General features: G+C 40.1%; 1 protein-coding gene across 1 annotated transcript in view; it reads right to left on the bottom strand.

The window, feature by feature from the left end:
* The window catches only part of LOC139696570 (ATP-dependent RNA helicase DDX54), a 33,346-nt gene that overhangs the window by 18,360 nt on the left and 2,217 nt on the right, over window positions 1–12,769 (bottom strand). The window contains exons 5-6 of the mRNA XM_071595375.1: window positions 11,566–11,776; window positions 11,145–11,386 (exon numbers count right to left, since the gene is read on the bottom strand). Coding sequence (XP_071451476.1) covers window positions 11,145–11,386; window positions 11,566–11,776 — 453 coding nt within the window. The remainder of the gene's footprint in view (window positions 1–11,144; window positions 11,387–11,565; window positions 11,777–12,769) is intronic.

Raw genomic sequence — 12,769 nt, 5'->3', positions numbered from 1 at the left:
GGGATTTCGTGTTTGAATGTGTATATATATATATATATATATATATATATATATATATATATATATATATATATATATATATATATATATATATATATATATATATATGTATATATATATATGTATATATATATATGTATATATATATATATATAAGCATAGTCAACATAGAGCAGGTAACGGATAGAATACTACTAGTGGAGATAAAAGCAGAACCGACGAACTTAGTTATTATCCAGGTATACATACCACCGAGCAACCATAAGGAAGAAGAGGTCGATAGGATATACGATCAGTTAGAGGACATGATTGCATGTGTTCCTGCAGGGAAACATTTGATAGTGATGGGGGATTGGAATGCGACAGTAGGCGAAGGAAGAGATGGTGATGAGGTGGGCGACTACGGTTTAGGCACGAGGAATGACCGCGGGGAGAAAGCAGTTGAGTTCTGTAGGAGACAGGGGTTAGTTATCACCAACACTTGGTTCAGCCACCACAAAAGACGCAGGTATACATGGAAAATGCCAGGTGACTCGGGAAGATATCAGCTAGATTATATCCCGGTTAGGCACAGGTTTAGGAACAGTGTGATAAATTCCCACAGCTTCCCGGGAGCGGATGCGGACTCAGACCACAATTTAGTTGTTATGAAATGTAGCGTACGTTTCAAAAAGATAAGGCAGGGGCGGCGAGTTAGAAAATGGAATGTAGAAGCATTAAATGGGTTGAAAAGGAAGGAATACAAACAGGCGGTAGAGAAAATCATGGAGGATGGTAAAGGGCTTATTACTATCGAAGAAAAATGGGAAATGATCAAAAAAGGGTTGTCTAAAGCCGCAAAAGACACTATTGGAACCGTTAACGCTGAAAGGACTAGGAAACCATGGATTTACGGATGAGATGATTACAAAGATGGATGAGCGGCGAAAATGGAAGAATATAAATACCGAATCAGGCAAAATGAAGTACAAAGAATTGAACAATAAATTGAGGCGGGCAACAAATAAGGCAAAAGACGCATGGTGGAAGACGCAGTGCGAGGATATGGAAAGTCTGCAGAGGAAGGGGGAAATCGGTGCGCTTTACAGCATAGTTAAATCTTTATCGGGAAGTAAGAAAGGGAGATCAACGATAGCAGTTAGAGATAAGGCCGGTAAGGTAATAGTTGACGCAGGAAAGATCCAAGAGAGATGGAAGGAATATGTAGAAGACCTGTATAGTAAAGAGCTTAGACCAACAAAGTTAGACATTGAAAAGGAACATGACGTAGAGGAAGATAGCTTAGGTCCAGGCATACTAGACAATGAGATAGAAAGGGCATTAAGGGAGATGAAACTAAATAAGGCCGTGGGGGTAGATAACATTCCCGTGGAACTTTTGAAATGCTTGGGAAAATGTGGGAGGAAGAGGCTATATGGGCTGATCCGTAGTATTTATGAGGAGGGAATCTGGCCGGAAGACTTTGTGAGATCAGTTTTAGTTCCTATTCCGAAAAAGGTAAAGGCCACGTCATGTGAGGACTATAGGACAATTAGTTTGATATCCCACGCAGCTAAGGTTGTTCTCAGGATCATAAACAAAAGGATAGAGAGTAGGGCAAATGATTACTTAGGGGATGATCAGTTTGGGTTTAGGAAGGGGAGAGGTACGCGTGATGCCATTGCAGTAATGAGATTATTAATCGAGAGGAATATAGAACACAACCAGGAGGTATTTGCCTGTTTCGTAGATTTCGAAAAAGCGTTTGATAGAGTAAATTGGGAAAAACTAATGAGTATATTGCAGAAAATAGGAATAGATTGGAGGGAAAGGAGGCTAATCCGCAACCTGTACATGTCTCAGACTGCTCAGGTGAGGGTGGGAAACGGGGAGTCAGGATGGGCAGTGTTAGGAAGGGGTGTAAGGCAGGGTTGCCCATTATCACCGTTGCTATTCAACCTGTACGCAGAAGAAACGATCAAAGAGGCATGGGAAGAACTCGAGGTAGGAATGAAAGTGGGCGGGGAATTCGTAAAATCAGTTAGGTTTGCTGATGACCAAGCTTTAGTTTGTCAGTCAGCCAAGGGGCTGCAAGCATTGCTGAGTGAATTGGAAATTCAGTGCGACAGGTATGGGATGAGAATCAACATTAATAAAACAAAGGTTATGCGATTTTCAAGAAAGAAAAAGGCCAAATTTAACATTAAAATAGGAGGGCAAAAACTAGAGCAGGTAGAACAGTTTACGTATCTCGGTAGTGTTTTGGACCAACACGGTCAAAGTAGTAGGGACGTAAGGAGAAGAATTGCGCTAGGCAAAGAGGCTTTCACAAGGAGGAGGGAGTTGATGACAGGGACTTTGAGTAAGGATGTTAAGAAAAGACTCGTAAAAACTTTGATATAGAGCGTAGCTATGTACGGAGCGGAAACGTGGTCATTGAAGCAGGAGGATAGACGTAGATTGGGGGCTTTTGAAATGTGGGTGTGGAGAAGAATGGAGAAGGTGAAATGGACAGAGAAGAAAACAAATGAGGAAGTACTTGGTATGGTGGGCGAAGAGAGGGGTTTGTTGGGAGCAATCCTATGGAGGCAGGAAAAGTGGATGAAGGGGGTGTTAACCGGCAGTGGGATGTTGAAAACTGTGATAGAGGGTAGAATGTTGGGCAAAAGAGGAAAGGGAAGGAACAGGATAGGGTTGTTGGACGGGATGAAGGAAGGAAGGAAGTACTCAGAGATGAAGAGGGACCTGATATAGAGTAGGATGATTGATTTTGTGTTTTGTTAAGAGTAATAAAATATTTGTTTGGTAGTTGTGTCAGTCCAAAAACCTACCTTAACCTGTAGATTACTTAAAAAAAAAAAAAAAATATATATATATATATATATACTTATGATTAAATAATTATGAAAGGGAACGAAGGAAATTCAGTCAATTTTAAAACGCTCTACTTATTTCGCTAAAATGTATCAATAATCTTAATTTTCCTAAAGGCCGTATATGCGTACAGAGAGTTTAACTTTGAATTTAACAAATTCATAGTTGAACGACATACGTGGTACCAAATATATTCTAATTCAACTCTTTGCATTTATATGCTCAATAAATGATGGGTTAAAGCACATGATATCCTAGAAATTGCTTCATTAATATCATTATTATCTTTCTTGTTTTCCTTAGGTTTTATGAATACTGTAATGATTCATTTAACCGATTTTGGTCATTTTCTACGCCCTGCGTATTGGCATATGCCGTAAAGAATGACATGTATTGCTCAGCATAGACTGCCGAGCGTTAGAATACTTCTCCCTTCAATGCCGTTACTATGACTGAACCATTCAGATATAAGAACTTAGGAAGGGTCCCTGAAAAACTAATGAGCACGTTAGAGAACTTTTAAAATGGTAAGAATAATTCTTCCCTCAAAACTCCTGCTTCCTTTAGCTCCTCACAATGACTGCCAGCATGCGTGGGACCCTAAGCACCTCCTCCCCTCCTACCTAATCATCATTCTTACCTAACATCATTTCTTCCGCATTATACCACCAATTCAATCCCAACACTACATAACCTCAAACCTAAAGTCACTTTTCCTGCCCCCTTTGAAATCCATCAATCAATTCCCTCACTTGCCTCATCTAAAACCTCAAATAACTTCCTATTAATACACAACTCAATTCTTCAAACCTAACCTCTCCAAACGCACACGTTGAATAGGCATTCCCCCAAATAGCTTCAACAACTTCCTTAATATTTCGATAAAAGTTGCGCACATGTACAATTGAGCCTCAATTACTTAGAGAGGTAAATTTCATTTTTAATAATACTCCCAGAAAAGTGCATTCACATCGCCGCCAGTGGCCGCACAATGCGCTCCGACGGAGGCATTGAGAAAGAAACATGTGGATCCCGTTTACTCGCACCAAAAGATACGAGACCTCATTCAAATCACATTTTTCCCCCCCTCGTGCCCGAGTGCCATTTTGGGACTTGAGCGCCAGATTCGGAAACCGGTTTTCCATTGGTGTATTTAACATAATAAGCTAGGAATTCCACCCGCAGCCATCCCATAAGACCTTCCGTGATCAACTATGAAAAAGTTAACGCTAAGCTGCTCATCAATTCCAACATGGATTTGTAACCAAGGCTTCAGAACTGGTAAATTACAAGTCCTCCAAGAAAAGAGTAACTGAGCTTATGGGGCACTGAGTCGGTTATCCAAACTAACTGGGACCTAGGTTTGTTTCGAAAACCAAATCGCTCAGGTCATCAACTACATTAGTTTATAAACTCTGAAAGACTTCAGGCTCACAATATGAATATATTAACGTGATTTAAAATGTTAAACATTTTCCATTAAAATACTGCCATGCACGTTCATTTTTCATTTTTTTATTAGAAATAAACAATGCTTTCTTCAAAATTTCACATGGATTAACACCCATACATTTCAGTCCCATTAAAGAATGACGGACGGCGTACGGAAGATTGATGTTTATGTAAACTGACTTATAGAAAATCAACCCTCTATTACCATAAGTTTAATTACAAATTGAAACAACTACAAGGTGTACATATGGAGTTGGTAAGTAATCTTTTTCATATACGCGACAAATAATTAAGGAAGAGAAAGAACACGATTTTAATGAAGAGGAAACAAGTTTTTATCGAAGGATCGGATACGATCGGCATGGCATCCTTCCTTGCCGCAGGTCTGGCTGTCAAGTCTGAAGTGTTTGCCTGTTGTAATCCCCGTCTCTACACGATCCAGAAAACAGAACTCTCGGTTTGAATGAAATCCACGCCGGAGTCGTCCAACGCTTTACGGACAGCAGAGAAACCCTTCGCGGACAGGCTAGCTGAACACGACCAGCCTAGGTTACCGACCGCTGTTCTAGGCCATGGACTATCAAGGACGATTCGGTTATTGGCGCCGAAGCAGCTGCACGGCGAACTGTAGCACCTTGTCAGCACGAACACCCAGAAAAATTCGATTTTAAAAAAAAGCGAACGGGTGGCATAAATGAAAACTATTCGATCAGCGACCGATAGACCCGCACCCAACTCCTACTCGTGTCAAATAGTTTTTTCCCCAAGACGAATCACAAGAAGTTTGTGTTATGACACAATTCTGTGTGAGTAGTATTCCTTTGGGGATCAATACGGTTGTCTCGGAACACTTTAAGTCCTCAAGGCGTCACTCTCGACTCCGACCTTGCACAGGGAAGTCTTACAAGACATTCCCGGCTACTTCCAAGAAACGAAGGATTACAAGTTTGGCGGGAAAATGCGAGCAAAAAATGTAGGCGTCACTTATTATCGGCTGGACCGCGCACAAAACATGCCGCCAGGTACCTGTTTGGGGCGCATCGGAAAAGAAAGGTTTTTTAAAAACAAATTGATCAAGGAATTGGAACGGTCACAAAGAAAAGCTGCTAGGCTGGTTGGAAGTATGTATTTTCGTGAGAGAGCCGGCGAAACGAACGGTACGGGACGCCCTCTAAACTAACACGGCTAGAAACACTTGGAATGATGGGTACCTACTTTTTAGCATGAAAACAATAACAAAGTCAAACTATAGGTCATTGAGCAGGACAACGGGGACTGAGACGTGAAATAAACACGGACGAACTGGCCTGATAAGTTCCCTCATTAAAATTCTCGCGGAGGCAAGTTGAGTTAAAGCGAAGTCGCAGGAATCGCAGAAAAGTAAAAGATGAAACACGGGAATGTGTGTGTATAGTTAAGAAACATTAGAAATCTCAGAGGAAAGATCATTCACACAGAGAGATCCAGGCTGGAATCCCTGTTTTAATAAAATTTCTCCTCAATTTAAAATTTCTCGCATTTGCGTGTAAACAACAGTGAGTGACCCCGCTATTGTTGCAGTTGTGGCACTTACCGCAGTTTCTTTGAATGTGAAGTGGAATGTGAATAATGATTGCGGGATTGGCCGAATGAATTATATTCGGTTCAATTTGATATTCATTCGACGATCCCTCATTCATTCATCGTTTTTAACACATCCATGAGAGATTTTCGACACACGAAACTTCAGTTTTACTTCCCGAAAACTAATAACGATAATTTACTCAAAATTCTAATGCAATTACAGTTTATTTTGACAATAATTCGTTATTCTCCACCATTTAGGATGATTCATTTCATATTTCTCGTCGAACAAAACTGATTTAGATTCCCATAGCCATTGTTCCTGCTTGTGCAATAATTAGCAGGTGACAAAGGTGATGGAATGTTACATCATTGGGATATAATGGGGAATAAGAGAATATGGTCGGTATTTCTATTTCTTCTCAATGAAAACCTTTACCTTCATAAAAAATCCGTGTACACCATTCTTACACATGCCAACATTTTATAAACACAAAGGTTGTGTTGATTGGTGAGGGTAGAGCACGAATCCAACCACTCGTAATTGGAAGCCTTAGGACGTGTGAAATTAAAACATTCATGCAGCAGGGGTAGTTTCTCGGGAGTCATTTCAATCGCACTCGCACATGACTGACTTCAACCCCCACGTCTCAAACTATTTAATCTTCCTTCTCCCATATCACCGTTTGATAATTCGACCCCTCCCAAGAGGAATTAAAGAATTCATCACAGTTGTCCATGCAGGCGTACACAAGTAAAGGGATTCGCATGTGAAGCTCCTCACACGCGCAGGTTACCGGAGTAACAATCAGAAAACTTGGATGAAAAAGAAGATATCAGAATGGTTTGCTGATGGGTGCGTGTCATGCCTGGGCACAATATCTGTTCTCCTTCCATTTTAAGCTCACAAATCCCCGCATGTTTGAGCGTGTGCAACCGTACGAAAGATAATTACGTACATATTAGACAATTATATAAATTGATGCTTGGTTTAATTTATATTGTATTGTACGCTGGCGTGTGCCACACCGTACCTGCGCAAAAATTAAATTAAACTACAATTTCACTAATTAAAACCGTTTCGTTTCATCAACACCAGTTTTAACACATTAGGCAATGCACTAAGACTCAAACCTCGCGGCGGTGTTTATTTATGTCGAAGACTATTAAGAGGGAATGCGCGAGTGGAGGAGGAGGGAGAGGAAGACGGAGGCGTGGCGAAGATCCCACGTCCCCTCTTTTTGGATGGTCTGAGCGGTGAAGTCTGCGTTCGAGGAGATAGATGCAAAGGAGACGGATGACCAAGGGTTATATCTACACCGAGAGATAGGAAGAGTTTTCATTCGGCAGATTAGAATTATCGGAATGAGAAGATACCAAAGGAAAATATATTAAGGGTTACACTTGATGTTGCAATTTCAGCAAGTACGTTACCAACGCTCCCCTACCAGGGATCAAGGTCCCTAGAGCCAGAGGCATCTCGCTATGGGTGGGAGGCGGTACGCGCTTCGCCCTCCAAGAGCTAAGTTCTGACATCAGCCGATTTCTAACCTAACGGGATGGCTAATTCGTCCGGACTAAGCTGTATGTCCATAAATACTCGATTTTCTGAATATATCGTGGGCCATTAACTTGAAAATCTAATGAAGGATTGCCCTTTGATTCCGTTAACGGAATGTTAGCAATTTGAACAAATCAGAACCTAATTGCCAATCTATAAACACAGTGAATTCTTCTCGGGATTTCATCCGGGTAATCTCCTCCATCTCCATCGCTGCCGACGTTTCGATGAAATCCTTTTCCATCGTCATCAGGGCCGATGATGCCAGTCTGAAGGTGCCGGTTTATATATCCTCGGTGGTCATGTTGGGTCCCTTCTGATTGGCGGAGGCCGAGCACGTTTTCCCGCCTTTTTCAGGATTGGGTCCCATGTCCTGCTTAGGTCATGTTGGGTCCCTTCTGATTGGCGGAGGCCGAGCACGTTTTCCCGCCATTTTCAGGATCGGGTTCCATGTCCTGCTTAGGCTGAAACCCTCGTCTCTGTTAAAGTTATTCTTAGAGAGTCGTATTTCAATTGCCTCCTTGGTGAGGCGGTCCCAGTAGCCTTTGGAATGGTGGAGCATTTTGGTTTCTTCCCAGCGTATCGCGTGGTCGCAATCAATGGCATGCTCCGCAACCGCCGATTTTGATGGTTGGTAGAGTCGGAGATGACGCTTATGTTCTTTAATTCGGGTCTCAATCGTTCTTCCCGTCTCACCGATGTATTCTTCGCCACACTCGCATGGTATGCTGTAGACACCAGGCAATTTCAGTCCGGCGGGGTCTTTGGCGCGAACTAAGACTTGTCTTAGTTTTTTGGGTGGTAGGTGCACTGTCCGTATGTTATGATTGCGCAAAATGCGCGAAATCTTGCCAGATACCGTAGAGATGTACGGCAGGAATGCGTTGGCCAGCGGTTTCCGCTCTTCTTCACGTCTCTCCCTTTTTTCTCCGAAGGCCCTTTTCAGGGCCATGGAGATTTCTCGCGGACTGAAACCATTTTCCCGGAATGTCTTCTTCAGATGTCCGAGTTCTCGAATCGTTTCATCGAAACGTCGGCAGCGATGGAGATGGAGGAGATTACCCGGATGAAATCCCGAGAAGAATTCACTGCCATCATCCGCCGGGAGAAATTGAAGTCCTACATAATCTATAAACACGTTTTCTTGGTGAAACCGGGCGTAAACACACGATACATGGTGATTATGTTTTTCAAATACTGTAGAAAACTTCATAGATGGCACTAAAACGTATACTACCTTGATCAAAAATTTCCCGGAATTTATTCAGAAAATTAAAAATACAAGTTTATTCATCTAAATCTATATTGTCCCCTTCAAAGTAATCCCCATCGACTGCAACACACTTATGCCAGCGCTTGATCCAATCCTCGAAACATTTTTTATATTCGGTTTTCGGTATGTCCATCAGTGCTTCCTGCGATTTTTCCATTACTTCCTCTCGGCTGCTAAAACGCGTTCCCCGTAATGGTTTTTTAACTCGATTGAACAGAAAGAAGTCACAGGGAGCCAAATCAGGTGAATTCGGTGGCTGTTGGATGGTATTTGTTGCATTTTTCGTCAAAAAATTACGAATAATGATAGCACTGTGCGACGGTGCGTTATCATGGTGCAAAATCCACGAGTTTTCTGCCCACATTTCTGGTCTCTTTCGGCGAATTGCTTCACGCAAACGTCTCATAACGCCCAAATAATACTCTTTGTTTACTGTCTGGCCTTCTGGCAAAAATTCATGATGCACTACACCGTTGTAATCCATGAAAACCGTCAGCATTGCCTTCTTTTTTGACTGAAAACGACGTGGTTTTTTTGGTCTCGGCTCATTTGGTGAACGCCATTCACTTGCCTGATGTCTGGATTGCATGTCGTACTCATAAACCCACGTCTCGTCTCCAGTAATGATCCTTTTGATGAATGTGGGATCGGATTCATCCTCACAAATCATGTCTTTTGCGACGTCAACACGGTCTCTTTTTTGCATGAAATTGAGGTCTTTTGGCACCAACTTTGCTGCTACACGACGGAAACCCAAATCATTAACCACAATGTCTTGGGCGGATCCATAGGCAATGTTCAAGTCCTCCGCTATTTCTCTGATGGTTAATTTGCGGTTATTGACCAACATTTCTTTTACTTTATCAATTTTTTCACCGACTTTCGATGTCGATGGTCTGCCACTGGGTTCATCATCTTCGATTGACTCACGACCACTTCTGAACCGCTCGTGCCACTGGTAAACGACCGTTTTTTTTAGAGAATCGTTGCCGAAACACTTTTCCAACATTTCCAACGTCCGTGCGCCACTAAATCCGTTTTTTACGCAAAATTTAATACAAGTTCGTTGTTGCAAATTTAAATCCATTTCTGCAATTGTAAAAAATCGCCAACACACACAGAGATAGATGTACTCTTGGCTACGTAACTTTTGCAAATGTCAAGTTATGACACTAAGATTTAAAGGGAATATCAACAACAGATGTACCAATTTAACAAAAAAAACAGAACTCAAATCGGAACGATGGGAGCGCCACACGGTGGTTATTCAGGGAACTTTTTGATCAAGGTAGTATATATATATATATATATATATATATATATATATATATATATATTGTATCTCTTCTATTGTGAAATTGTGAAAATTATATTTGACGTGTCCTATATTTGTGTATGTATGAATATGCAACAAATCTCCGGACAAATAAATGTATTATTATTATTATTATTACTCTTGTTGAAAGGTGCCAAGGGGTCCTTAGTTCAAAGTCACATCCAACAGACGTCATACTCACTCGAAGTTCTTTCTACAAAGCACCTCAAGTAGGGATCAGGGTACCACGGAAAAAATCTGCCACCCCCGGGATTTGAACCCGGGGCTTACAATGATCCTCTTTAAAAAAATCAAATAAACTTACTCAAACAATTACTCCAAAACAGTGTTGGTCAAAAAATAGCACAGTGAACATTCGAAAATCAGATAAAAATTGTGTGCCATTAGTAGCACGTGTATTTTATACTTTTAAATGGTAAATAACAATGAAGTAATCCACTTTGCCTCTTTCAAAAAAGTCGACAAACTCTTTCAAAGGAATATGTTTTTTCAAAATACATGTTATAAATAAAGTGATATGGCAGCCATTTTGATAAAATCCCGAAATATATTCAATACTTACAAAGACAATGAAAAAGCAATAACTTTTATTCTGGGGAACATAAAAACATTCTTTCAGGGTCATTATTAAGAGTTGTAATCATCTCATTCTCTTTAATTGACAATGAAAACAATAGAAAGCAAATTTATCTAAAACAAATTTTGACGAGACAAAATGAGAGAATTCTTTTTGGCCTCGACCAGATGTTTTAAGATTTCTGCAATTTTGTTCTTAAAATCCTCATATCCAGATTGAACTGTTTATTTTTTTTAAAGATTTATTGTTTAGTAAGATACATTTTTTTAATTGAGAAAGTGCACCTATTGTGGAACCCTTTGGTTATGGAAGGAATAGAGATTACCTTAAGTTAGAGAGGCTATGAAATGAAGTCTCTTAGAGGTATACGAGTAAAGCTTGATACAATGACTCAATAGTGGGATAAAATGTGCCAAGTTTTAGTTGATTTCCCCGAGTTAATAATTTGGTTGAAATGATCTGGAATGGCCTTGCGGTATTTTCTCAATTTTCAAAGTGACCGACCATCATGGAGAAAGTATGTACTCACAAGATCTGGTGAAGTTTCATGCCAATTAATGAGTTCAATGCCCTCCTCTTCAAGGATTTCACGGGGAACTCTCCCAACAGTTCCCGACTTCCAATCTTCATCATCACCACTCAAGGTCAATCCTTTAGGAGCAAGAATAAGTGGACGTCCAAGGAAGAGATGCAGATCCAAGAGGTATGGCCGCTCCTCTCCAGTAACAAGTGAGTATGCCACCCCGCAGCGACCAGCACGTGCACATCTCCCTAGTAAGGACAGCAAATCAATAATTACAATGAGTTGCTCAACCATAAACATGCTAGTAGTACACACACACGTTCACAGTAACTGAATCTTCGAACATAATTGAATCACACTATTTCAGCCACAGCATACCAATTTATTAAAGGTTATGGAGTGAGTCAGCTTAATCGATTCAACTTACCTACACGATGCACAAATAGTTTTGGCTTTGGTGGGAAGTTGTAGTTGACAACAATGTCAAGGCATGGGATGTCAACTCCACGTGCAGCGACATCTGTAACCACTAAAACTTGACATTTTCCAGTTACAAATTTAGCTGCATTTATTTTCCGAGCCGATGGATCCAAGTCTGAATATATGTAGGTAGTATTGAATCCAGCCTTGCATAAAAGCTGAAATGAAAACAAAGAAACTGAAATTAATGTCAACCTTGAAAATGACATTATCAAGTAATTATAAGTAGATAAATGACTGAGAATCAAGCCTCTGATTAATGAAAAGTTTGCATCAACTGAAACTATGTAAACCGAAATTATGTAATTCCACACACTTTTTAAAAAGTGTGGAATTACTAAGCCAACAATTTCATTTCAATATGTTATGCAAATTCCATAAAGTTACACCAGGGACAACAAATTTTGAAACTAAGACATCATGAAAATGATAAGAAGACATTCTGGATAAAATACCCATTAATTCAAACGTTTGCTAATGTAGCTAGATCCTCTTATGAAACTAAGGATACATGGATACATACTGATTTGTTTATAATGTGAAATGTAAATTAGGTGGAGTTTCACACAGAAAATAATAGAAACCTGAGATTGAATGAAGAACACTATTATTCCACTGTTTTTTATTTTGGTACTACTAGTTTCAACGCTTAGGCATTATCATTGTACCTGATGAGGAGGCCTAAGCCTTGAAACTAGTAGTGCCAAAATAAAGAACAGTGGAAAAACACATTGTGTTATTCATTTAATGAATATGAACTTCAACAAAGTTGAGCCAGAAACCATTGAATATGAAAACTAAGATCAAATTAAATATTTGCTCAAGAAATGAAAGGTCCAGTTTCCTAAATATTTCCTATGATATCAATTCTTGATATAATTTTTTTTGAGTTACCGACATGAGCTGTGGAATAAATGTTAAGAATTAATTCATTTTTTTCTGGGTAATTGAGTATGTTTTTGGAATAGTTTCCATTTCACTGAGTAAGCTTAATGGGGTGTTGTTCTTCATTGCATCTCAAGCATAAACCCAGTCAAGGTGGTTCATATTGCTGACCATGATGATGTAGTAGATATGATGCATACTGCATGCTAAGGGGACTACCACATTCAATTGTGAAAGAGAAAAAAAGTAGTTGCAGTCAGATCTTT

This window comes from Hetaerina americana, unplaced genomic scaffold (genome assembly GCF_022747635.1).
Source record: "Hetaerina americana unplaced genomic scaffold, ioHetAmer1.1.p SCAF_7, whole genome shotgun sequence".
In the NCBI taxonomy this organism is placed as follows: domain Eukaryota; kingdom Metazoa; phylum Arthropoda; class Insecta; order Odonata; family Calopterygidae; genus Hetaerina; species Hetaerina americana.
The sequence above is the reverse complement of the archived record's forward strand: the minus strand, read 5'-3'. Positions and strand labels throughout refer to the sequence as shown.